Source organism: Branchiostoma lanceolatum, chromosome 17, assembly GCF_035083965.1.
Source record: "Branchiostoma lanceolatum isolate klBraLanc5 chromosome 17, klBraLanc5.hap2, whole genome shotgun sequence".
NCBI classification, from domain to species: domain Eukaryota; kingdom Metazoa; phylum Chordata; class Leptocardii; order Amphioxiformes; family Branchiostomatidae; genus Branchiostoma; species Branchiostoma lanceolatum.
The window spans coordinates 14,335,922-14,362,701 of NC_089738.1; the positions used below are offsets into that span (position 1 = coordinate 14,335,922).

At 43.3% G+C, this 26,780-nt stretch overlaps 1 protein-coding gene and 1 long non-coding RNA gene across 2 annotated transcripts; both read right to left on the reverse strand.

The window, feature by feature from the left end:
* Nucleotides 1-4,139: 4,139 nt before the first annotated feature.
* LOC136422619 (DNA-directed RNA polymerase II subunit RPB1-like) lies at nucleotides 4,140-26,098 on the reverse strand. Its single transcript, XM_066410434.1, has 27 exons — nucleotides 25,786-26,098; nucleotides 24,505-24,774; nucleotides 23,939-24,100; nucleotides 23,332-23,482; nucleotides 22,841-22,971; nucleotides 22,198-22,359; nucleotides 21,494-21,714; nucleotides 20,749-20,881; nucleotides 20,254-20,378; nucleotides 19,503-19,713; nucleotides 18,858-19,067; nucleotides 17,550-17,888; nucleotides 17,022-17,150; nucleotides 16,262-16,484; nucleotides 15,751-15,961; nucleotides 15,190-15,334; nucleotides 14,494-14,599; nucleotides 13,806-14,011; nucleotides 13,303-13,527; nucleotides 12,797-13,043; nucleotides 12,067-12,167; nucleotides 10,214-10,318; nucleotides 9,614-9,796; nucleotides 8,854-9,057; nucleotides 8,115-8,307; nucleotides 7,178-7,294; nucleotides 4,140-6,799 (listed from the first exon to the last, which is right to left on the reverse strand). The coding sequence occupies exons 1-27, from the start codon at nucleotides 25,876-25,878 to the stop codon at nucleotides 5,442-5,444; spliced, it is 5,961 nt and encodes a 1,986-aa protein (XP_066266531.1). The 5' UTR covers nucleotides 25,879-26,098; the 3' UTR covers nucleotides 4,140-5,441.
* On the reverse strand, nucleotides 17,889-18,785 carry LOC136422646 (uncharacterized). The gene is made up of 2 exons (XR_010753649.1): nucleotides 18,007-18,785; nucleotides 17,889-17,943 (listed from the first exon to the last, which is right to left on the reverse strand). It is a non-coding gene; the product is annotated as an uncharacterized lncRNA (long non-coding RNA).
* Nucleotides 26,099-26,780: the final 682 nt, after the last annotated feature.

The window sequence follows — 26,780 nt, forward strand, 5'->3', positions numbered from 1 at the left end:
CTTGTCCGTTTTGACATTCTATCTGAGGCAATGTTACATAGGTATGATCAGAGTTGTCGTCTGCATTGGACACAACAGTGTCTAAGTCTGACAATTGTCCGTTTTGACATTCTGTCTGAGGCAACGTCACATAGGTATGATCAGAGTTGTCCTCTGCGCTTGACACAACAGTGTCTAAGTCTGACATTTGTCCGTTTTGGTAGTCTGTCTGAGGCAACGTCATATAGATATGATCAGAGTCGTTTTCTGCGTAAAACGAAGCAATGTCTGTCGTTTGCCCCTCCTTCTTTTCAGCCCCTCTTTGCTGTTTGTCAGCATTTTCCTCTCCTGGAAACGTTACATAGTCGTTGTCTGACACACAATCAGCACTTGCAGACGTAGATGCATTACTAGTGTTTCTGTCTCCGTGTTTACTCTCATGTTGTTTACTCTGTTCTCCAACCCCAGTGTCTCCTGGAGACTGGTTAGGGAGCGTCATATAGTCTTGATCTGAGTCACTGCCGTCATCGCTTCGTTTGGGGGCTTCTGAAGCCGTTGTAACCGGATCCGGCATTGGTCTCTCGTTGTCATAGTGACCGCTGTCGGATGCCCCGGCGTTCGAAGATAACGTAGCGTTCTTGTTGTCATAGTGACCGCTTGCTTGTGCTTGAGCATGGACTTCTGCCAGGACGGTTAACACTTTACCTCTGATTTTGCGTCTATTCGATTTCGCTCTGGCCATGATACCCCGGTTGCGAAGTTGCACGGCCTTTTCGGCCTTGGCCAGAAAATATGTCGCCCCTGGTTTCTCACGGGTCTGCTTATGAGGGATCGTCCTGGGTGAGTGCTTGCTCATATCATCGTCATCAGAGAGCTGGTTGTCGTTTTCATTCTGTCCTCCCTTTGTGTGCGAAAACTGGTCGTCGTTTTCGTACAAGCTTTCTTCGTCTCCTTCAATGTCCGCAAACTGGTCATTGTTTTCACAAATACATCCAATTGCTCCGTCTGTGTCCGAAAACTGGTCGCTGTTTCCGCCGGTGACTCCTCTGGCTGAGTTCGTCCCTGAGAACTTGTCAGTGTTCTCGGCCGCAGCATTTCTCTGTCTATCGGCGCTGTGTTGCTGGCGGGCTCCCTTACACTTGCCCACACAAGCAGCTATCACGCCAACGATAACGGAACATCCAACAAAAGATGTCACCCCAACTAGGATGAGGTCGATCGCAGACCATTTTGGACCAGGACGAGCTGCGCTCTCCGTTTCGACACTCTTGTTCGTGGCATATCTCGATGTCGTTAGGGGCTGAGACACGTTCGTGTACGTTATTGTGCTTGCCCCGTGTGTTGCCGTCTGAAGTTCGCTTGGAAATGCAGCGGCAGTGAGCACGGCGAATGCACTTGCATCTTCAGAGTGACGAGACGTTACTAGGCAAGTGTACGTGCCTTCCATTCCGTGGCCAAGTGCTGGGATATCCAACACGGAGTAGCAGGTTCTCCTCGTTTCATGTCTGGTGACGACCGATCCCTTACAGGACGACTCCCTCACGTCGGTGTAGGTTCTGGAGTACTCGTGACTTGACGAGCAACGGTCTCCATTTGGAGCAATCCACGAGAACGTCAGATCTAGACCCTCATGACAGTCTGTCTGACAGGTGAAAGAAACGTTGCCTGCCCCGGAGTGTCCGGACAGAGTCACATCATAGGCACACTTCAGATCGTTCATAGATAACCATCTGATTCTCTTGTACAATCCGGTGACTGGATCAACGCAAGCGATGGTCCACTGCAAGTGCTTGTTTATGTACATCCATTCCTTCATTTCCCGCAGCCTGCAGTCGCACGGGATCCCGTTTTGAGCCAGAACCAGACGTAAGATGTGCTTCAACTCTTCAACTCCTGTGAATGACGTGATAGGGTTCCACGTCATCGTGAGATCGAGAGACTGCCGGGGTGACTGATTCGTCCCCCGCGGAATGCTGGACAGGCAGTTCTTACTCAGAGACAGCTTACGCAGTCCAGCGAGCCCAGCAAACGCCGCGTCATCAACGTACCGTATCCGGTTATCATCCAAGTCCAGGATTTGGAGCTTGGCCAGTCCCCTGAAAGTCTCAGCCTCCAAGCGGCTGATCTTGTTCCCAAAGATTTGGAGTTTTGTCAGACTTGATAAGTTTTGAAACGATCCTGGTTGGATAGTCACAACCTGGCTCCACTTGATGGCTAGCATCGTCAGAGATTCGAGAGGTGGAAAGTCCCCCGTCGTGATCTCTGCGATATTTTGATGCCACAGCATGAATTTTTCCAGACTTAGTGGCAACGGTTTGGGAATGGAGCGGAAGGAACAGCCTGGGTAGCAAGTGAGCTGGGTGGTGTTGTCCGTAATGCTCCCATTGTGCATGTAAGTCTTACAGCAACATTTCAGGTTCGGGTAGGAGCCCGCACAACATACCCCACTCCATAACAACAATACTGCCAAACCCAGAAGACCCGAGTGCGCCATGCCAGAGTCGCGCCTCTACGAAGACGTCCAAGAAAAGTCTTCGGCTACATCTTAGACACTCACCTACAATCCATCCATTCTGCAGAGTAAAGAAGAACTTGAAGTAAACGAGGCTTCTTCTGGTCTTTTCCTACTTCCGTACGCTGAGACAATTCATGTCCGTGTCGATACGAATCTTCCCAACATCCGTCTTGAGGAGATACAGGCTTGGCGCCCATGGAAACTCAGTCCTCCTCCCTCTTTGGCTTTCTCATTTTACAGCGCTTTCTACACAGCCTTCCTCTAGCCAGAAATCCCCCAAATGAAAATGCCAGCTCGCACGTAGTCTGAGTGTATGCATAGTTATAACCACGGCGTAGAAACAAGTAGTAAGTGTTTTCTGCTGAATTTGATATTCATAAGAAATAATCGCATTCTTATATACATGTAGTCACGTAGCAAGGGAAAAGCCACCTGGGGGTACGGGTAAAACAATACAAACAAGAAATCTTAGATCTGATATTTCTGTGAAATACTGAGAGTTTTTAATGAATGAATGACAGACCTTTATTGTACGTTTATGCTCTTATACGCTAAGTACAGATTATGGCGATAAAATTAAAAGTACATTACCATGATTTGATAATGTGATATTTTACTACATCTATAATGACTAATGTACACTACATATTATTATACAGGTTCAACTTCATCTCGCCTCTAAATGCCATAGCCATAGCCCTAGCGTTACCATGCGCTATAACAGTTGAAGCTCAACAAGTCCCAAGTCACCCAGGTGTCCCTTGAACTGTGCTACGTTGGTGATTTCGAATAACCTACACAATGACTTGTAAGGCTGTATAGATTTCAATGCATAACGCTGTGACAGTCAGTGTGGTGAACGTTATTAAAGACAAATGTCACGTCTTTGATAATCGGGTATAGATGTCGTGAAACTACAACTCCGGATCATCAGAACATTGTCTTGTAAACCCAACGTTGCGTAAAGGATACAAATTAGTCTGATACTCGGATACCTTATGGTTATTTTTAACGTCGAGTCAATATGTTTGAATGATTCATAAACGAGGCTTATTGTTGGATGGTGCCGTGTGGAAATTCCCTGTATTCCTTTTTAGCCTGGGTTAGGCAAGGTAGGAAAAACCAAGGAGGCTATTTTGACCTCCTTGGAAAAACGAAACATGATACGAAGAAAAAAAACAGTGTCCTGATTTGACATTCAGTCGAAAGGTAGGAAAAAACACCAACCGACCCTATATTTTAGGGCCGTAATATGAAATATTGTAACGGTTCCTCGACCTAAGAGGAACCACGCATTTCTATTGGTGCACATCTGAATTCGACATTCATAGTCTTCTCCAATGTTACGGTATTCAGAAATAAGAAACATTTCAGATTTGATAATTTGGCAAAGATACACACTGAATGATTCTAAAGAGAAGATCAAGTTACTCCATATAGTCAAAATACCGGTACACAGAACTCCCATTTTCTCACAGCCTTCTTAGCGAAGGCAAGGTTAAATAGTTCCTCCTTGGTTTAAGGTAATAAACCATTATTCACAGCTCGATTCCCAGGCAATGCAATTCAACGCGAAATTAAGCTTTCTAAAAATAACTATCTGAAACTTCACAAGAACACAGCACAAAAACGACAGACATCAGAATACAGTTTATGTACACTTTATTACTTCCATAACCTATTGAACAATAACTGATAAAGAAACTACTTCGAAGTGAACAGAAATGTTCGTACCCCTCACAATTGCACAGGCATTCAAAGTAAGTTACACTTTCATTTATTACAACCACCTCGGGCATAGCATGATTTTGACAATACTCTTTGTACATGGGGAGATGTGTTTGTATACAGGGTAGCATAGAGCACTGAACACCAAACTGCAAGGTCAAATAACTAATTCTCGCTACTGAGATGCCAATGTTTCAAATGCAACATCTAGTAATCTTTTTTTTTTTCTTGTTTAACAGTTGTAGCTGATGCACATTTCATATCGCTAACATTCACTGCTACCTTGTGCACTGGGTACATGTCTAACCTCTGTAAGTTGTTTCCAAAACAACCATAGCACTATGCATATGCCTTAGTTATCCCTTGTGTCTACTGTACTTTTAGTTAGACAATAAGTGAACGTAACAAAACCCTTCTATAATGATCTTTTGTAATCTTTTCACAATAAACTCCACTGTAATATTTGAAGATGATTATGAATTTCAAGACAATGTTGAGTGTAGCACCTACTGAGAACAGCACATTTTTGTCAACAAGTACAAAGGAAACAAGTATTAGAATCTGGCACCACCAAGTATGTAGTCTTATCACCAAAAGTGTGTTTTTGCTACATTATCAATCTTTTTTTTCCATTTCACTAAGTACATGCTCCTGCAGAAACGTAATATTTTCTACAAGGATTTATGTACAAATCAACCATAGCTAAGACAAGTAAGAGCCTATGGTTCCAGGACTGTTGGACAAATTGCCAACTAGACCAAGAATGGTGTCTGCAATTTTCTTGCCAAAAAGGATATCATAGCTTGCTCAGTCTTGCATATCCGAAACAGTCAGAGAAATGTCCTTGATTCCGTGGAAACTTTAACTGAACGATTCTTCTTTAAAACCTAACCAACTCTGGCATCACCATCAGTACAAGTAACCCTTGACCAAGCCTTCAAAGCATGCTCTTGGCAGCATTTCAACATTACCATTTTTCTGATTTCTGACATGGCAGCTGTTTTCTCAGCACTTACAGTAGGTTATCACAAAAAACACCAGTATTAGGATGATGCCCGGAGCCTACTACCTTTTCATAACCTTACAATGTCTATTACCTAATGCCCTCTTGAGTCAACAACAAGCATGGCAAAGTCGTGTCGACTTTTCTCACACTCAGTCCTCTCTTGTCTTGTATGTAGCTGTTCTTAGCTCTGCCACATCTGGCCGATCTAGACATTTATGATTCGTCCTCTTCCTCTTCATGTGTGGCCTGACTCTCCGGGCTCTCAGGGCTGTACGTAGGGGACGCAGGGGAGTAACCTGGGGTTGTCGGGGAGTATGTTGATCCCTTGGGGCTCGTGGGTGAGTAGGTGGGTGATGTGGGGCTGTACTTGGGTGACGTGGGGCTGTATTTTGGAGTGTCCGGAGTGTAGCTGGGTGAGGTGGGACTGTATTTTGGGGACGTGGGTGTGTAGGTGGGGCTGGCGGGGCTGTACTTGGGGGACGTGGGTGTGTATTTTGGAGTGGAGGGGGAGTAGCTAGGAGAGGCAGGGGAATACTTGGCACTGGATGGTGAGTAGGTGGGGGACGTGGGTGAGTACTTGGGAGAGGAGGGGCTGTATTTGGGTGAGGAAGGGCTGTACTTGGGTGATGTTGGGGTGTACTTGGGTGAGGAGGGACTGTACTTGGGGGACGTGGGGCTGTACTTGGGTGAGGTGGGGGTGTACTGGGGTGAGGTGGGGCTGTAGCTTGGTGAGGTTGGGGAGTACTTGGGACTGGATGGGGAATAGCTGGGTGAGCTGGGTGAGTAGCTGGGTGATTGTGGAGAGTAGTTGGGTGAACTGGGTGAGTAGCTGGGACTGGTGGGACTGTAGCTGGGTGACGCTGGGGAGTAGGACGGGCTGGTGGGGGAGTAGCTAGGAGAAGTGGGTGAGTACTTGGGTGACGTGGGTGTGTAGTTGGGAGACGTGGGTGAGTAAGAGGGGCTTGTAGGGCTGTAGGAAGGACTGGTAGGACTGTACGAAGGGCTGGTTGGGCTGTAGGATGGGGAGGTTGGGGAATAGGATGGTGAGGTTGGACTGTATGAGGGTGATGTCGGACTGTAGGAGGGAGATGTCGGACTGTACGATGGTGAGGTTGGAGAGTATGATGGTGATGTGGGAGAGTAGCTTGGTGACGTCGGTGAGTAACTCGGACTCGTTGGCGAGTAGCTTGGGGAAGTTGGTGAATAACTCGGGCTGGTTGGACTGTAACTCGGTGACGTCGGCGAATAACTGGGCGACGTTGGGCTGTAGTTTGGACTGGCCGGGGAGTAGCTTGGCGATGTTGGCGAATACGATGGTGAAGTTGGCGAGTAGCCCGGACTCTGTGGCGTCATGCCGCCGGGGCTGCGAGGCATGTACGCCGGCGAGGCCGGGGAGTAGCTGGGAGACATGGGGCCCCCAGGGGAGGGGATGTAGGGACTGGCAGGGCCAGGGGACCCCGGGGAGCCAGGGGTGGGGGACCAGGCCGGGCTGTAGCCGGCTGGGCTCATCCCGCTGGCGTCCGATGCAGCCGAAGGGGAGAACCCTGCAGCTCCGGGGGTCATACCACTTCCTGTGGGGGGAGATACATTCATGTTAGAAAAGCTGTAGTAGTGCATGTACTTTTCACCAGTAACTTTCACGTAGCTTAGAAAGCAATTCATCAATTTGAACTGGATCATGTTAAACCTATACATTTCTTCTTGTTACCAAGGGTAGTTAAAGTTGACATGTGAATGTCACTTTCAAGTACATCGGTATGGTATCTTTACTTTTGTCATTGATAATAAAAATTAAGAGATATTTCACATTGGTTATTTGTCAGAGATACACACTGAATGATTCTAAAAGACAGATCAATTTACTGATTTTACTCAATAAAGTCAAAAGACACATGACCCTCACAACCCTCCCCATTACCCCTTCTGCTTCAACCCTGACAATTACTTACCCAGTCCTGGTGACCATGCTCCACCGTAAGCGGGTGTGCCCACTTGTTGCCATGGCGTCATCTGCGGTGACATTGAAGCCGTGGGAGAGCCGGCGTTTCCGAAGAACATCCCTGGCCCTGTAAGAAGTGCGTACACATTGTCATCTCTCCTGCCAACGCTCCCTGCACATCCCATACAGAACTACAGCAACACTTCACAGGTTAACCTATAACACTCAACGCTGTAAAAACAGCAGCATTTTTCAACACTTCATGTTACATTTACATATAAGACAGTGGTAGGTTATAAAACCTATGTTTAACTAAAAGCACATCACCAAACACAGGTAAGTACAATTCATTTGTTTGGTTCTGCAACATTCATAAGGAACTGAATTATTCATAGGATGGTTTATAACAGATCAAAACTCTGATTTGTTGTTACATTCAGATAAAAGTTTCATCCACAAAATGGTCTATAGAGAAAAGGATGAGTCCATGTTAATGATCTTTAATTTCCATCAGGATCTTAAAGGATATCCACCAAGGTCAATGCAATTGTTCTTGCTTTCCTCTTTTGGTCGTGGTAAAGGAATCTGTTATCCCTTTATTTACAAGCCTCATGAACCTATTCACAGATCTCCAAGTTTAATCATATAGAATGAGAAATGGAAGACTGAAGTATCTTTATCTGTTGTGAATTTCTTGTTGTAAAAAAAAACAACTTTTATTCATTGTTGTGAATTTCTCTCTTCTTCTGCCTAATGCATATTTCCACCAGCTATCGTAAGGCAACAGACATGACTAGCAAGAAATTGAAGACAGGAATTGAGATGACCTACATTTGTATTCTAGGACCTTTGACCTGACTTCCTAGCAGTGTCCCCCAGCGAAAAACAAAACCTCCGTTCAGAGGTTACACGAAGACAACAACAACAATAAAAATACAGTAACAAACCTGGCCCAGCCATCAGTCCCCCTCCCACGAGGTTGGTGGGGATCTCCATGCCGTATTTGCACTTCTCGGCGTCCAACATCAGGTCAAAGGAGCCGGTACCGATGCGAGCCAGCTGTCCCAGCATGATGTTCTCCGACACCCCCCACATAAAGTCTGTCTCGCTGTGGGAGGCTGACTCCATCAGGATATCAACCTGGGATGGGACACAAAACAAGACACTTTTAGTTGTCACATTCTCGTTATCATCATTGATAAACTAACTATACCTACACCCAAACAATCCTACATTTTCAATCGAAAAGAAGCTACAATAATAGACCACAGTAACAGTACTTGTTACCAACATGTGTATTCATCCATCATCACTCTTCCTCCTCTTATAACTGAGTGTGGTGCATTGAAGAAATTCATCTTCTAATAAAGTTCATACTTTATTCTAGAGATATATATCATATAGCACTTGGAGAGCACACCAATAACAAGGAATTTGTCTTCATCTTATAGGAGCAAGAAACAATTCAAGACTAAGATCTGAATCCTTACTAAAATCATTTGTCCTTACTATCTTGCCAATCTCCAATTACACCATCTTCTGCCTCACTCTTCAATATTCAAGTATCTGCAGACACACACCAAGACAAACAAACAGACAGACTAAAAACAATAGCTCCATTCGCACAAAAGTAAAAAGTCAGTGTCAGTATAAAAAAAGGCAGAAATGAAATCAGTAATTTTTTACCGTTTCTTCGAAGGAACACTTCATGAGCGGACCGACCTCCTGTCGGTTGATACCGTGGCGCGTGATGGCCATGAGATGACCCTTCTGGGTCATGATGTCGCACAGCAGCGCGAGATGGCGGTAGTTCACGTAGGAACCGTCAAAGGAGATGACGTGGTTCATCTCCTTCTCAATCGCCTTCCGCACCGCTTCAATACCGAGGATCTAACCAGAAACAGGAGGTTATTCTGTGCATTTTTCACTGCTTCTGGTACTTATTTTTTCTAAAGCAATTCATACTTATTTTTTTTGCATTAAACACTGAAAACCACATGCACCTCATCACACCATGGTTTCATAATGGATTTAGGAACTGTGAACCATACTATTTAGAAACCATTTCAATTTCTGTATATTGTTAATGTCTAAGGGGTATTCAACTTTGATATACACTTACTAGAGCAATTCATGCTTTATATATTTTTCTACATTAAACACTGAAAATCACATGCACCTCATTACACCATGGTGGTTTCATCATAGTTTTAGAAACTGTGAACCATACTACTTAGAAACCATTTCCATTTCTGTGCCTTTTTAATGTCTCGGGAATTCAACTTTGACATACATGTATCATCCACAGTTCATCTCACTGCATGCTCAGTTTGAACCGTGAAGACTTATAAAGTACAGGGGACGCCTGTATAGCAGTGTGTTAAGCACTGAGCGCACCTACCCTGTATAAAGAAGACAGAAATGAATAAAGAGTAAGTACCCTTACCTGGAAGATCTCTACGATGTCGTTGGACGTGGTTCTGACGGGATCAACGTTCTTCTCCGAGAGAACCTTCATGAGGTTGACGCCGTCCGTCTCCAGGATCCACTCCTGCAGAGCCTTGTACTCTCCCTCGTCTGTGATGATGATGCGCTTCTTGGTATCCTGCTGGGGGAGATGCATGTACACCTGGGGGAAAAGGGGGGAGAGTTACACCTCAACTTCCAGGAAAGACATGGTTTATCTTTCGGCAATTACATCACATAATCATATATGTTTTGTCAATTGCACCTAGTATGAATTTTTCGAGAAGAAAGTTAAGTATTGATGAGTGTTGTCAAAAAGTCTGATTTCCAAGAAATCAAGCATTTCTATGCCTTCGTGTCTTCCTAGAATTTTGGAAACCAATGGCTTTTTCTCAAGAACTGACCCCTACATACATACATCCCACAAAGTACATAGTGGCTTAACTTTTACGCCTGCTGGAAAAAAATGCAGAATCAACCAACAATTGTAGATTCCAAACTAACTACTGACATGCAAGACAATTGTGAGTCTTGGTCATTTTTGAGACTTCAGGAAGAACAAGCCTTAGCCTAGGCGTACCTTAGCAATCTGTTCAATACCCTGCAGTGTCATGTCTGTCAGCATGTTGGCCTCGATGCAGCGCAGGAACACGTCGTCATCCATCTTGTCCACCATTTCCTCCTCCTACAACAACAGAACACAGGGCTATCAGAGATGGCAGACTTCAACCCCTTACCCATGCTGCTTTGCAGTAAGCACTGAGGATGTGTGGTAATGCTACACTGTGTAAGCTAGGACTTGGGGAAACACAAATATGCAAAGAAAAAGACACACAGACAAGCAAAAAACAATACTCCACTCCCCTGGGGTGAGATACATGTACCAACAGATTAAATCACTCGACACTGGTCTCTTAAACTCCCTAAGTGTCACATGAATTTGTATATGCCCAACATGGGGCCTTGAAATAGGAACAGTTAAATTGGAAAAGACAGTTATGAGTTATAGATTTGAAAAATCTAGTTTACTTTTAAGACCAGTATTTCAACTCCTTCTTGACAGAGGTCCACATGTCAATTGAATAAGTTACTTCCCTCTAAATAATGGCAGGGTGCGAAATACTTTTTTGAGCCAGGTTGCACGGTGTGCAACCTGGGTAGAAAGCTAGGTTGCCCGTCAGAATTTCAGGTTGCCCCACCTAAAATTCACTGATTTCTTGAAATTATATTTTGTAAGTACATAGTATTACATGGCCTTTAACAATATAACTGGTGCTTAAATGTGTTTTTGTTTCAAAATAAAATTCAATGATATACAATGTAAATAAAACACCACAACCCACAACAAACAAACTTATACAATTCATGTGTAACACGGCTATTTTTTTTAGTACAAATAAATCCTTTTTTCAACCCCCATAGACTTTTTTGCTTTTTCTGCTCTAGGAAGAGTTACACTGCAATAGTTACACTGCAATAGGACTTGTACCTGTACATTATTCTCATCCCTCACATAAAAGTTGCTACTGGGCATATTTTCAAAATCTAATAAAAGTACCCCCGGAATAAAATTACCTATATTTTTTATTGAAAAATTCACAGGTGAGTTATTAATGATATACATGTATGATAATCATAAGATAAATACAATAGTCTATGTCATTGTCCAGTTTTTATCTCACTGTCACAACATTTTAACAACTTTGTTTATTCTATGATCATTGTTGCCAAGTAAAGATTTTTAAAATCCCAGCTTATTATTAGTAAAGTGGCTCCATCTCCACTTCTGCAATTTTTAATTTTGCCCCCAAAAAAGCACTAGCAACATTTCGCCCATAGAAATACACAGCAACTCAAACACTGCCCTCTACCAGTTGTTGCTGGTACTGCAGATTACACGTCATTACTCTCGCGCAATCACGCGATATCCAGCGAGAGTCGATGAATTCAACATGGCGGCCAAGAGCCGAGCGCTAAGCCGCGCTCTCTTTCCGACGAATTTTGCGTTTCAGGCACAATAAAACAGGTTGACTATGGATGCAAACGAGTGAAAAAGTATCGGTAACTTTATTAACTTGTTTAGTTGGGGGTCAATTTATATGTTTGGTTTGAAAATAATATTTTACGAGACTGAGAGCGAGTGTGTGTGCACACCACACGGGTGTGTGAGCTTCCTTGGTCCAATTATTTTCTACTTCGTCAAGTAATTGCCGCAACATTGATTTCTCCGGCCAAAAATTCAGGTAGCGCACCGCGCAACCTGGGTTAAGAGATAAGTTGCGCCAACCGAAATATTGTTGCGCTGCGCAAGTGCGCAACCGGGTATTTCGCACCCTGAATGGTATCTCTATTTTTGTCCTAGCAATTAGTTACATGTTGTATAACTTAAAGATATTTGACTTTGACAGTTTGAAAATATAGCCCTTCACTCACGTCCATCATTTTGCTGTCATCATTGTTCATGATCCGGATTCGAAGCACCAACTTCTCAGCGTTGTCGTCGTTGAAGATACAATTCAAGTCGTCTCCAAACCCTGCAAGAAGGCAGTGTGAAGCTTGTAAGTTTCTTTTTAGAGTTGTGCTAACTAACAGAGGGACCTCCGAGCAGCCAACCTGAACTGGAAGGATGTAAGGAGGATGGCTGCTGACCGAGCCTGCTGGGCCAACCTAACTGCCTCATGTGTCGGACGACACGGGAGCCCCTAAGTCTAAGTAAGTAACTAACAGAATGAGTATAGAGTTGCCGTCAGTAAAAAATTAGAGTGTGATGTTGAAACATCAAATTGTTTCAGAAACATGTGATCATCATTGGCAACAGTAAGTATCTGTATATCTATGCTTATCTATATGTAATTTGTGTTTTCGTCCTGGCAGTCTGCAGTTTACAAAGAAGCTGCACAAGGAAGCTAAGCCCTTTCAGGATGCGGATCAAGACTATTTCTAGCTTCAACTTACAGTAAAGCTATTTCTTTTTGCAGGGACATAATTTGATGGTAGAAGGGAAAATGAGGCCTTCACAGTGCTTTAAGTTTGCACTTGAAACAACTCTGTAGTACAGTACGCAGGAATACACTGGAAACACATATTAACATGAACATGCAGTGGAGAGGTCACCACAAAAATAAAACAACCGCCAACATTTCAAGATCTACACTTCATGTACCTGCATTGATCTTCTCGGCAATCGACTCCATAGTCAGCTTCTTGTCCGTCATGCGTTTGCGGTCCAGCTCGATACGCAGCAGCCAGGGCGAGATGCGGTGGGGGTCGAAGTCCGGCATCTCGTAGTACACGTTCACAAACTCCTGGTCTTCCTCGATGACCGTGTTTTGCGGGTCAGGGTCGTAGTAGATGGCGGTGTTTGCCGTGACCTTTCTCAGAGTTGTGTGCTCAAGTCTGCAGAGGATATCCTAGAGGAAAAAACGTTTTGATTGGAATAGCGACGGTACAATACATGTGGGACACAGTGATCCACACATAAAACATTACATAACATGTGGCAAAACATATCTTGCTTAAGTGTATAAGTTTCCTTTCAAAGTCATATTTTTAATGGTTTGAATAATTCTCCTACATTATGTTTTGGTATGGTGGTCTAGGTTAAAATAGGCTCTAATCACATAGCATCTATACAATGTATCAAGTTGATTGTTATTATCTACTTCATACCTTTGCTTTCTCGGCATCATTTGCTGGCTGCCCAAGCAAGAACACAGTCAGCGACGGTGTCTTGGGCTTCTTGGACACGTTGATGATCTCCTTGAGACGAGGCACACCCAGCGTGACGTTTTTGGCGGACACACCGGCGTAATGGAACGTGTTGAGTGTCATCTGTGTGGCGGGCTCACCCAGGGACTGGGCAGCCAGTGCTCCTACCATCTCACCTGGCTGAACCTGAGGAAGGTGGAATAAAAAAGTTTTCCAAAATAGCTCCTGCAGTTCTAGAAAAGGCTGCTTGGGGCTCAAACCTATGTCATTTCTTTGTCAGCCGAAGAGATATCTCACTTCAACTTGGTGGCTGTACCATTTTCAGATCTAAAGACACAAAAAGTGGAAGTTCCACTGCAGTATCATAACCAGCTACTAGGGGGGCCACCATCTTATCAAGTCGAGGTCTCACCAAGACCTACTCTTATATTGATTGTAATGTTCCATTTGAAACGGATACTCACAATGGCTTGGTTGAACCGGGACTCGATTTCTCCTAGCAACCAATCGAACGCCTCGTGGGAGAGACGAAACTCTTCCAGTACCCGTCGCGTACAAAGGGTGGAGCGGAGGAGGGTGTTGAACAGGATGGTGGCGTTGGCCTGCGCCTGTATGCTGATAGGGTCATTACCCTTCACGATCACAAGCTTCCTACTCAACTCTCGAACACCTGGAGAACACAACAATAATGTTGACACGGTAGGGACAACAACGGTATCCAATAGAAACTTTTGGAGAATCAGAATGTATTTGTTGCTAGTTAATGTTCTATTCCAAGTGAGATTGTGCTGAACTTAAGTTTCAATTCAGACTGCTGCTTGAATACAAAAAGTTAAAATTCAAAGTCCTCAAAAGCCCTTGGCAATCATTGCAGGAGGCTAGTGCACTTTATCAGTGTGTGTGCGTGTGCATGTGCGTGTGTGTGTGTGTGTGTGCAACTACCATCTTCTTTCCCAAATGCTGAGTGCCAAACAGAGATAGCAGCCCATTTTTTTAAGGCCTTGACTTTCTGAGTCTGACTTATCAAATGTAATATAGGCAAAGGCAATTTGCACCAGTGGTCTACACTACAGGATAATACACTTAGAAGTATAAGAAAGTCTTGAAAGACCACAATATGTACAAGAATGCTAACCCTACTGAGAGACTTACCCTCAACGACCTTGATTGGGTGAAGGTCAGTTGGTGCTCGGGTGTTAACATGGAAGATCTTCTGGGCATTCCATATGATTCTGTTCAAGTTACATGGCAGTGCCACCTGTCAAAAACAAGCAATTGGTACATGCTAAATATTAAAAAGATATTGTACTAGCCTGACAAGCACATGCACTTGTGTAGCCTGCATATAGTCATGCAATTGCACAACATATTTACAATTTCACATTTTCACAAATATACACAGAGCTACTCAGGGCTTGAAATAGTGGATGCATGTGCACCTGCGTGCACCCAAAATTGGAGCTGTGCACCTAATTTTTGACTGTGGGTGCACCAGTACACCTACATATTTTTGTAGGCTACAGGGTAAAGGCACCAATGTATACAAAGAATACAGAATATTTTCGAAATGTAAGTATCAAAAATAGAAATATAACCCTTTGTTGTACTTAACTTGATGTATCACTTGTTTGAAATTTTAAGGTTAGCTATGGAATTACAAATTGAAGTTCTTAAGAGCGTTACACTTTGTAATTATGTTTTGCTGATCACATTCAACTTAAGCCTATGTGGTGCACCCAAAATTCTTTCTGTGCACCTAATTTTTTGGGTTGGGTGCACCAGTGCAACTATTTCCAGAAATGAATTTCGAGCCCTGGAGCTACTTCAGTGTGCTAACTTCACACCCACCTTGGCATCGCCCGTTTGATTGACCAACCGCAGCACGTCTCTGTCGACTCGCAGCTGCTCGAACTCGGACTCAATCTCCGTCTGCAGGCGGGCATCGCTGGTGATCTCACGCACGATGTCCTCCTGTAGAATTCTCCGCAGGTACCTAAGGGACACAAGGAACTGGTTAAGAAGAGACACCTAACAGTTTAAAAGAGAACTGCAACAAAAGAAAGCTCTGAAAATGTTTTCCTGTACAATTTTTTTGTAGGTATAGTATCTACAGGACACAATGAACTGGTTATTAAGAACAATTAACAAGGGACAATTAACGGTTCAAAAGGGAACTGTAACTCAAGAAAACCCTCAGAATGTTTTCCTGTACAATTCTTTGCACGTACCTACAAGACACAAGGAACCGGAGACAGCTAACGGTTCAGAACAGAACTGCAACTCAAAAATGTTTTCCTGTAGGAACTTTTTGTGGGTACCTACCAGACACAAGGAACTGATGACATCTACTGATTCACAAGAGAACTGTAACCCCAGCAAACCCTTTAAGCATTAATAAAAAGTACAAACCTTTCATTCTGGTAGTCCAGCTTGAACTTCTTCTCAAAAGACCTGTTGGACGGCTTGAGCGTAGCCAGGTTCTGGAACTCGATGGACACGGCATCGAGCCCGTCCTCTCCGTAACGCAGCTGCACAAGATGCCGGTTGGAATTCCGGACCGTTCCGTCGTACGCGATCATCACGCTCTCCATAGCCTTGATCAGACGTCGCTGAATGTAACCTGTATTAAATGGGAAGGATTAATAAATATGCTCCTGTCTGAACAAACATGAAGTGCAGGTAACTTCTTTATTTATGACATCTACTACTGTTACTATCTTAAATGGTAGAGAGCATCATTGCATATCATTTCCCTGTTTTGAATTTGATCACTCAGTCCCTTGCCAGCAGTCAATCCCCCCCCCCCAAAGAAACAAGAAACACAATTTTTTTCCAAAGCCTCACACAATCTTTTCCAAAAGATAATTTGTTTGTTAAAAGTCATGACATCTAACGGGACTAAATGAAACTGACAGCTCACCTGTTTCTGATGTCTTCACAGCTGTATCAATCAGCCCCTCACGACCTCCCATGGCGTGGAAGAAAAACTCGGAGGGCGTCAGGCCGGCAAGGTACGAGTTTTCCACGAACCCACGGGACTCTGGACCGTAGTCGTCCTTGATGAAGTGGGGCAGCGTCCTATGGCGGAAGCCGAAGGGGATACGCTTTCCCTCCACGTTCTGTTGCCCCACACAGGCGATAACCTGGGACATGTAAACAACAAATGATTGGTGAGAATCAAAAGGCCAGTTGGGGGAAAAGAGAACGTCAGGAGGGTCAGTACCCGGATGCTGTGTTTTTCTGTGCAAAACTGCTACCTTACGATTTCTAGGGAAAACGCCCTTGTTCTTTGGAGGGTAGCGTTGTACAATAAAAAATCAACATTGCTTGATGTAACAAGTACTAAGTCTAAGGTATCTAATACCAGCTCAGAAAAGACCAAGAAATAGTCATGCCTTCAACTACTCAAGTACCAGAGTTATCAACCCAGAACTGAGGTGTTCAAAAATTTATTTTTCCTTAGAACTATCATAGAGTGAAACATGTTGCCGCCAAGTACTGTAGGAGTATCATCAGCAAAAATTAAGGCAGGAGAAGTACTTGAATGCATTTTTCTTTTCTGATGAGCTAGTATTAGATACTTTAGACCCAAGAAGACAGCCCATTCTATTTGTTTTTTGACACAACAACCTATCTGGGCTTTAAGTAAAGCTATTACAAGAAGCAGCAGTTGTTGTCACCTGTGAGATGTTAATTTTGGAGCCTTTGGAGCCTGCCACCACCATGGACTTGAAGTTGTTGAACTCGGACAAGCTCTTCTGGGCGCTGCCTCCAGTCTTGTCACGAGCGTCGTTCAGGATTCGGTTCACCTATGACAAAAATACACAGTTCATTTCTGCTCAAACATTGATACTATAATCTGTAACAAGCTCTAAATGGGTTTCCCTAACACCCAGACATAACTGTGTGGGTGTAGTCATGAGTCATCACTTTCTGCCTGTCTACAACATTGGAACAGAGCCAAACCAGACATTCAACTCTCCAAGTATCCTACTAAACCATTTCTACCTTAAGTTACACCCTGCCAGGCTGCTCAACTGTTGACACACACCTGGACAAACTAACATACAAACACACCAACTGATCACAATACCTCTACTTTCCTGGAGGTAAAACAGGCCGTATACCTCCCAAAAAAGTGAAGATTCATCCTTTTTCCAGGCAAATTTGTCAATTTGTATCGTCAATGAACAACTTAAGTCTCTAACCTGATTCTCAAATGTTTGTCTCAGGGTGTTACCGGGCGTCGGCTCCAGCTCGTCGTTATGGGCCTTTTCGATGACCTCTATCACGTCGAGCTTGGCCTTCTTGATGGTGTTCTGGATGTCCTGGTAGGTCTGTGTGTCGGCGATGCAGTCTCCGATCCCGATGGTGTGGCCCTCGATCAGCAGCCAGTTGTTGACCACGGTCTGGATGTACCCGTAGAAGAGTTTGGCGATCTCGTGACCCAGCTCCAGGGCCACGATGTGGACCAATGAGCCGCCAGACGGACCCAGCGACTTCTTGCACAGGATGCCGGAGATCAGCTCTCCATTTTCTACTATCACCTAGGCAACGAAACAACAATTTTTCTACAAGTTGTACAAGCTAAGAGGTATCTGCCTTGTGAGGGAAGGAAACAATTGTACAAGCTAAGAGGTCAGCTTTACCTAAGTTAGTCTCTGCCTTATGAGTAGTCCGAATATCATCCTGTTTAGTTCCAAGCTCTGCCTTCACAGAACTGTGAAGGTGTAATATAGCGTACATGTATTTCAACTCGCAATGTGGCAGATGTCTCATATGTTTACTATCTGGAGATAGACTATCTGAATTTCTAGGAAATGCTGACAAACCCCCGAGAGACAACATAAGACTGAAACATGTGAAGTGCTGACCCATCTTGAAGAACTGTCACATAATCAATTGACCTGTCAAACACATTTGGTAAAGGGTCTGGATTAAATAAGGAGTCCTGCACAGATAAAAAGGGACACACAATAGGTAAGACAGGACAGCTGGACGACAGGGATAGAGAGGCGAAATAAAGATCGTTCCTCGGCCACTGCAAGTCTTGTGTGTCTGTGCTCACTTGATCCCGAAGTAGTATTCACCTACTTCTCTACAAAGGCAGAGCCTGGAACTAAACAGGATGATACTCAAGCTACCTTATGAGAGCCAGGGGGAATAATGCATTTAATTTCAGCAGAAGCAGTGAAAAATTCTATGCATGCATGACATCTGTATCCTCTTGAAAATGTAAAAGTTGCCATCAGTAAAAAATTAGAGTGTGAGGTTGAAACATCAAGCTGTTTCAGACATGTGTGATCATCATTGGCAACAATTCTTTAAACATCTTTAAATCCCAATTTATGTCATAGACTTAAGTATAAAGCTAACTTGATTGAACGCTTTATCATGCCAGAAATCTGCACTTGAAAAATCAAAGTGCAATACTATATATATATGTATTATACAGTAACAACGTACCCTAAACCTGACAAAATAGATAAGGCTACGGGATCGGTGTATGCTCCTACCTTGGTATCACCGGGTGATATCCACTTGTATGGGCCGTTATCCTCCTCGTCGGGGTGCGTACTGTGCATGCGGATGCAGTTGACGTGGCCGGGGATGATGAGAGAGAAGAGCTGCTTGCCGGTCCACAGAGGCTTGGGTTTGAGGATGGCGGGCTGGGGCATCTTACCGTCCCACGTGGGTAACCACATCAACAGGTTCATCATGTCTTTCTGTGGGGAGACAACACAACTCGTCAAGAACATAAAGACTACACTGACTTGATTATATGAAAGACATCCGCGTGCATCAATTTCCGTCCGCCACGCCGCCCAGAGCCCCCCCCCCAAAGTTTGCGACCTTAATGTATATCAAACAAAGAAGCTGCAAAATTAACAGATATATGCTGTGAATTGCTAAAACATATCACAAAATGGATACTAATCAGTGAACTCTTCCAAAGTCAAAAGAGTTATCATTCTTAGGTATGCCATGTCCTATGTGTTCACCTTAGATTTAAGAAAAAAAGAGAACTTTTCTTTGGTCAAGCATTTTTTTCTTTGCACTTTCACATCAGCTTTGTTATTTTTTTGTCACTTCATGATTTAACCACGAAAATAAAACCACTGCAATTTATTCAAACATTTACAGTAACAGCAGAGACTGACCCTGTCCATGAAGACGTCCCTCCTGGTGAACTTCCTGACGGCCGTGAGGGTGTCCTGCACGATGCCCATAACGGGGCGGTTGGACTGCGGCGTGATGATCATCCGCGGGACCATGGCCAGCTCCATGATCTCCGCCCGCGTCTCCACCGACTGCGGCACGTGCAGGTTCATCTCGTCTCCGTCAAAGTCGGCGTTGTAGGGCGTCGTTACACTGCGAGGGAAAAACGTGCAATTCAGATTTTCTGGCAAGCGAGAGACCTTCAGAAGATCGGTAGCCTACTGCGGACCAAATGTCTGGAACAGCCTACCGCCAGACACACGTTGTAGGGCGTCGTTACACTGAGAGGGAAAAACATGCAATTCACAGATGTTCCAACAGCAAAGGATTATTCTAAAGACGGGTGCCACGCCCTCATGCTCTAACTCTGACAAGCATAAAATTCAGATTAACTAGGGATGCTAGTTGTAGGGCGTCGTTACGCTGCGAGGGAAAAACGTGCAATATTTTGAGAGTCATTCACAGTATTGAGAAAATAGTTGTTGTGTGCAGGAAAGATGTTAAATCTACATGTAGAATAAGAATTGCAAAGCTGGGAAATGGCATAGCACGTCAATTCTGTAGTCATTCCTATGGTAGATATCAACTAACCCAAAACACAACACCATCTTGTAAATTTGGACTTAGATTAGAACAACCATGGGTTCACTTAGAGTAGGATTTGAACCCCTAACTTTGAAATCCATGCCTTACCTGAGGTTCAGACGGAAGGTTGACCACGGGAGGATCTTGACTCTGTGACCCATCATGGACATTTTATGCAGCGTGGGCTGGCGGTTGAAGATCACGATGTCGTCATCGCGGATGTGTCGTTCCACCTGTACCAAACCCAACAATCGTTACACGTCAGCCATCAATTCTACATCTTTCTTTTCACTTTCGTGGGGATCTGATTTTGTGGTAGGAGTGGAAATGTGTTTTTTGCAGTGCTTTCATTCAATTCACAGTCAAAACAATATAATGTAGCTCAAAAATTCACAGTTGCAGTGTCATGACATCGGACGTCATGATTATGGAAACTAGAAGCAACTGGAAATGATTGTTAAAGTGTATTTCAAATTTTTTAATTACGTGGTGATATTTTTGGTCAACCCTGAGCAAAGGTTAGCTGTTTTGTGGATTGCTTACTAATGAGGGTACTACAATGCTAACACTAAATCTATTTTTTTTTCCTTGAGAATTTCTTACCTTGTACCCACACTGCAGATGGAGGTCGCTGGGTTTGGGGTGATAGCGGAGGTCAATTCTGTGTCCCGTGTCTCGGATGATGTATTTTGCACCAGGGTACTGGTTTGCTCCTCTTCTCACGAGCTCTTGCATTCTGAAACAAGCCAAACCATACTTCCAATTCTTACTCATTACAGCATTTGCACCTTACATGCTGCCACTCTGCAATATATATATAACTGCGGATGCACACCTAGACAAACAAACACACTAACTGATTACAATACCTCAATTTTCACGGAGGTAATAAAGCAAGAAAACAACAACCTTTAGTACAGTAGTTATACAAGCTAACAGGTTTCTTAGTTTTTAACTGTTAAAGTTGCCATCAGTAAAAAATTAGAGTGATGTTGAAACATCAAATTGTTTCAGAATCATGTGATCATCATTGGCAACAGAAGACACCTCATCCTGTTTAAACCATGACTTTAATAAGCTTCATTGTTTGCTTATTATCATTGTATACTGCAGATTCATTTATTTTTGCGGTGTCTTGATTTCTGTTAGGAATAGGAGGAGGAAAGGAGGTTGTTGTGGCATTTTAAATTCGCATTTCGAAACAAGTCTGTAGTACAATACCTAGTAATACAAAACATATATTGGCAATGTCATAATTGTAAGAGGCCACCGTAAAAATAAACACTCCGTAAACATTTAGAGACTTACAGTAACTAACAATGCAAGGTGTGAAAGAAGTGCACAGTACCTGTCTATGTTGAAGGGCGTGACTATCTCCGGGAAGGTCAGGTTCTGTGCGACGGTCCGCGGACAGCCGACCTGGTCGATCTGAAGGTTTGGGTCCGGCGTGATCACAGCGCGGGCGGAGAAGTCCACACGTTTCCCCATCAGGTTACCACGGATACGACCCTCCTTGCCCTTTAGCCTCTGTTTGACTGATTTGAGTGGACGTCCCGACTTTTGCACAGCCTGTTAATGTAACATAACTTTTGTAAGTGATCTACAGCTCAATCCATCTTTATTAAATTAAGTTACTGCAATGATTTCCTTTGATATTTTTTCGGTTATTGAATACAAATCTTGGGGATAGGGGGACTTTTTGTGCTCTCATCATTCAAGTTATGTTTTTCAAGATTAGTAATAGTACAATGCACAGTTGATAACAGCTTAGCATCCACTCCTTTAGATTGCACTTAAAAGTATACAAGTCTGGTAAGCAACAACAGCATGGACTCAAACTCTAACTTGGTAGAAGGGAAAAGAAGTTTTCAGTGTTGGTGGTTGACCGAATTATGTAGAACAGTAGTAATACTCTAGAAATGCATATTCGCTGTGTCATGAATTTGAGGTGGAGAAGTCGAAAATAAAAACCACCGCGAACATATCAAGATTTACGGTTACCACCAGACCGTGTACGCTATAAATGTAATAAAAATTATAAAAAGAACTCACCCTGGGCATTCCGGGAACCTCGTTGTCCACGAGTGTCGTGACGTGGAACTGCAGCATCTTGGTGTCCTCCGCGATGATGTGTGCCGCCGCTCCGTTCATCTCGTTCCTCTTCAGCTGATTGTTGATCTTAACGATGTCGGCTAACTTGTGCGTCAAATCGTCCTGCAGGAATGGCACAGTTAAGCTGTGATGTCCACTTTCATCCATATTCATAGATTTCAAAAAGCTACCCATATAAATTTATGTTGTTTGGGCCTAGGAAAATAAATGCTGTGTTTCAGACTACTGTCCTGAAACAAATAGGGTCTCTATTTTTTTTTAAATTTCAGCTAAAATTGAAATGCATCAGCACACTTTCAACATCATACATGTATTTCAATTATACAGATGAACATTGTACAGAAATGAGAACACGCTGACAAAAATTCTACAATGTTTTCATCACTCTGAGTCTGATGGAAAATTCTATATGTCCCTTGCCAACTTGGTCAACCTTAAAAAAAAAAAGCTAGGGTGGGTCAGGCAACCAGAAACACAACATTTCTTTCCTAGGCCTCATCATCAAAATTTAACGCTCTATGTTCTTTAAAAATCTAAGAATTATTTTTTAGAAGAAAAAAAAGAGATATCGAGTATGACATACCTGTCCTCTGGCGGCACCAAACATGACTACGGAGGGTCGGACTTGCAGCGGACAAACAGGAAGAACTGTAACCACCATCCAGTCTGGACGGGCGTACCTTGGGTCCATACCCATGATGCTACACTCCTCGTCTGGGACAGGTGAAACATTGGGAAACTCATTATAGAGGCAATTTTGTTACCTTGAGTATTGAAGATCACACCAATTCATTTTCTTGGCCAACAAATATCTTAACTGGTAGGACACTGTAAGTGTAAGAATTGAGACTAAAGAGAAAATACAAGTAACTTAAATTTTTTAGTAGACACAGTTTAGGGGAATGCATGTACATGAGGTAAAATTCCCTTTTCTTCTCTTAGCTTTAGGTTTGTATTTAACATGTTATCTTGCCTTCATTCAAAAGCCAACAAAAAGAAATTAAAAGAATGTGGCACAATATGTGTATGTATGAGATAAAACACACTTCAACTCAAAGTCAAGAAGAAACCTACCAGATATGCGTTTGAAGATTTCCAGTACTCTCTCGGCGCTGAGCTGGATTTTTCGTTCTTGGGAGTCCTCGTTGACGTGTTTCCACTCCGCTGTCAGGTCCAGGCCTACCCTGCGAATCTGGGGCTGGTAACGACCGCAACCGCCATGACCCTGTGGAGAATCAATCAATCGATCAAAGAAGGGCCCATGGATATGAAGACTTACATATATACTGGTTAGAATTACTCCCATAACTATAAAATGTAAATCATTCAGTATATCTAGGAGTTTTCTAGATAAAACTGTCGAGGGAGTTGTGCATCCAGAGGGACAGTGTGGATTTTCCCGCCTTCCTGAGTGTGGAGTCTAGGAGAATCTTAGGTTAGAATGGGGTTACCCTGGGAGCCATACTCTTGCATGGTCGACAGAGAATCTGCTGAGCAGCCCAGGCAGCTCTTCCCAGGGAGCTGTCAAGACAGGAAAAGTTAGCCAGCCCAGCCAGGTCACCATACATTAAAAATGGGATACTACTAAACTACAGAACTGCTTCAAGTGCAAACTTAAAACCCCTTCCCCTTCTACTGTGAAATATAGTCCCTGCGAAAACTGCACATGAATTTCCAGTACCTTGGGCTTCTCTTCTTTCCCCTCCTCAGGACCGACGTCAGCATCCACTTCGTCTCCTCCTTCACAGATCATCTTACCCTTGCAAAGGTCGTACACGTGGGTGAGGCGCTTCTTGGGTTGACCTTTAGACTTGCCCACAATATCCTTGATCCTCGGATCATCCTGCACAAGAGACAATGTTTGACAAAACTCATTGACAAAGCTATTCCTGTTTCATTGTTTGTGCTTCTATTCCCTATTTCTCAGATTTTCCTGAAGATCAACCAAAAGTTAGAATTCTTTATCCCCACATCTTCACACTCCTTTCATTCTAATTTAAACCACATTCTTTCACAATATGTATATGTTTGTATGATAGGGATGTTTACCTATACATATTAGTAACACCAGTTATAGAGGTTTAGGTAGAGGTCCGGACAAGTCTGGGAGGTACAGGTACAGGTCCGAACCTGCACCTGCACCTGAACACCTGTGGTCTTCAGTGATGACTTTCAACATCGAAATAATTCTAATTACAATAACATTAGAGATGAAAATTAAAAGAACAACAAACAATTTGTACCCACCGGACTCACTAACAACTTTGAGCAGAAGAAACAAACACATCTCATGATCTTGATGGTCTTTGTGAGAAATCCGATATGGTACACCGGCTTGGCCAGTTCGATGTGTCCGAAGTGCCCTGGACACTCTGCCATGTTGCCAGCGCAGGTCTGACATCTGGCCGAGCGGTCGATCACGCCCTGACGCGGATCCATGAGTCCGCAGAGCTTCGGCCGCCCTCCCTCCATCATCTCCGAGTATCGGATTCCGCCTTCTGTGACCGACATCCTTTTCTGGACGCAACATAATTAATAATATTAGATACTACCATATTACAATAACTGTACAATAAAATGGTAGAGTCATTTTGTTGCATAAAAGGTCCAACTTTGGATATCGTACATGCAAATTGGCAAAAACCAATGCAGATGAGCTCCATGCTAAAGTTTAAAATAACCTAAGACTTAGTTTTACTAAGAGTGGTAAACTCTTGCTTTTTTTCATGAGCAAATTGTTTTGATTTTATAGCGCCTTTTGTAGGCAATTTTATCAGCCAATCTTTTATTTCAATATCACAATGATCACATTGCTGTTTAGCCATAGGTTGCAAAATTTCAAAACAACCTGTTCTGGTTAATATAACTTAACATGTTAAAAGTATATATCTATGCATTATTTCATTAGCATTTTCTTTTCTTCAAATTCTTCAAGGCCATACGTTTTCACTCTTATTTAAAACACTCCTTTAAAAATCTCTAAAACTGGTATCCTTTTCTTTCAGAAAGTGTTTCAACAAAGTCTTTTATACACTGAAGGTGTTTCGAAGTTTAAAACAAGTTTCATATCATACACTTAACATCTTATTACACATCTTATTAGTGCTTTCCAAAACGAAAAATTCTAAAACAGTTTATCCTAGCATAGTCACCAAACATATCAGTTTGATATCTTAGCAGAAGTAAGTTGTGCAAGTTGCAACATAACACTTTTTGACCGCTTGAACACAAGATACAGTTTATTTCCTACTATATTTCAACTTTAATACCAGAATCTTTTCTAGAAAGATAAAATGTTAACAGTTAGGAAACTATTCAGTGTAGTTACATATGAATATGATATCGATTAATACCTTGTAACTTTTTGCAGAATCTACATATTTGTCCCCTTCCTCTTACTGTGTCGCAAAGGTTTAGTTAGAAACTTCCCTATAATAATTCAATCATGTCGAAACTAGATGGTAAAATACATGCATGATGACTAATATGGAAGCATATGTAAATCAAATCATCACCGCCACCACGTACAATTTCGTCCGGGCTCAGGATGCCGAACTGGACTCTTTTCACCGGGCGCAAAGGCGCCGAGGTGTCGCTGAGGATCGGCCCGAACACAGGCATGGTGACGCCGCGGGCTCAGGTACGGGCGCTCGGTAAGAATTGAAGTGGCTTCCTTGGCGGGAATTTCCACGAAAAAAGGCGCAGTCCTATCTAGCCATACGCCTGTTGAGTATTTGTTTACTATTTTTCGGCTACTTTGTAGCGAATAGATATCTATTTACAACTTGCTAAGGTACGGAGGGGCTTTTCAGAGAGGTCTACTCGCTGCAGCGCGCAAGGCGCTTCTGACTAAAGCTGCGCCGACCGGAGTATTTATAGGTTTGTCGCAAACGGGGTTTCCCGAGATGAAAATACAGGATTTCCCGGGTTTGGAGCTCAAATCTCATTGGTTAGCGTCATTGATTGGTTTCCGAGTAGAACACGAGTAGGTTCCGACCGCGGTCGGAGATGCTTCGGGAAGTTCCGGAGAGACCCGAGAGCCCTCGGCTGCTGACGGAATCGCCCCAGTTCGCTTTGGACGACGTGCGCAGCAAGATGGTGGGGGATTTTGCTTGGAATAAATGGGCTGTATGGTACGAAATAAAGGGTGGGATTTTTGGCTCATCTTGGCCTCGTTAGTTTAAGAGGATTCGATAGAAAGTAAGTGCGTTTACCGTAGACTTGATTGACTGCTGTTTTGTTGGTTCAACCGTCGCGGATTTGATGAAATTTTGTCTCAAAGTCGATGCATTTTTTGTCGAGTCTTGTCAATGATTCAAAATGGCGACACGGAATCGTAACAAAGCATCGCTTACATGTATCGCTTATTCCGTCATTATTTAACAAATGGAATGTGTGGGAGTACCCCTAAACGTTGTCTCGAGCCATGGGACTATCGTTTTTAATTCAAACGGTTCGTAACTATGTTGATTTACTTCTGAGTTAAGATCTATCCCTTACGCCCAACAGACGCCATACGTTAT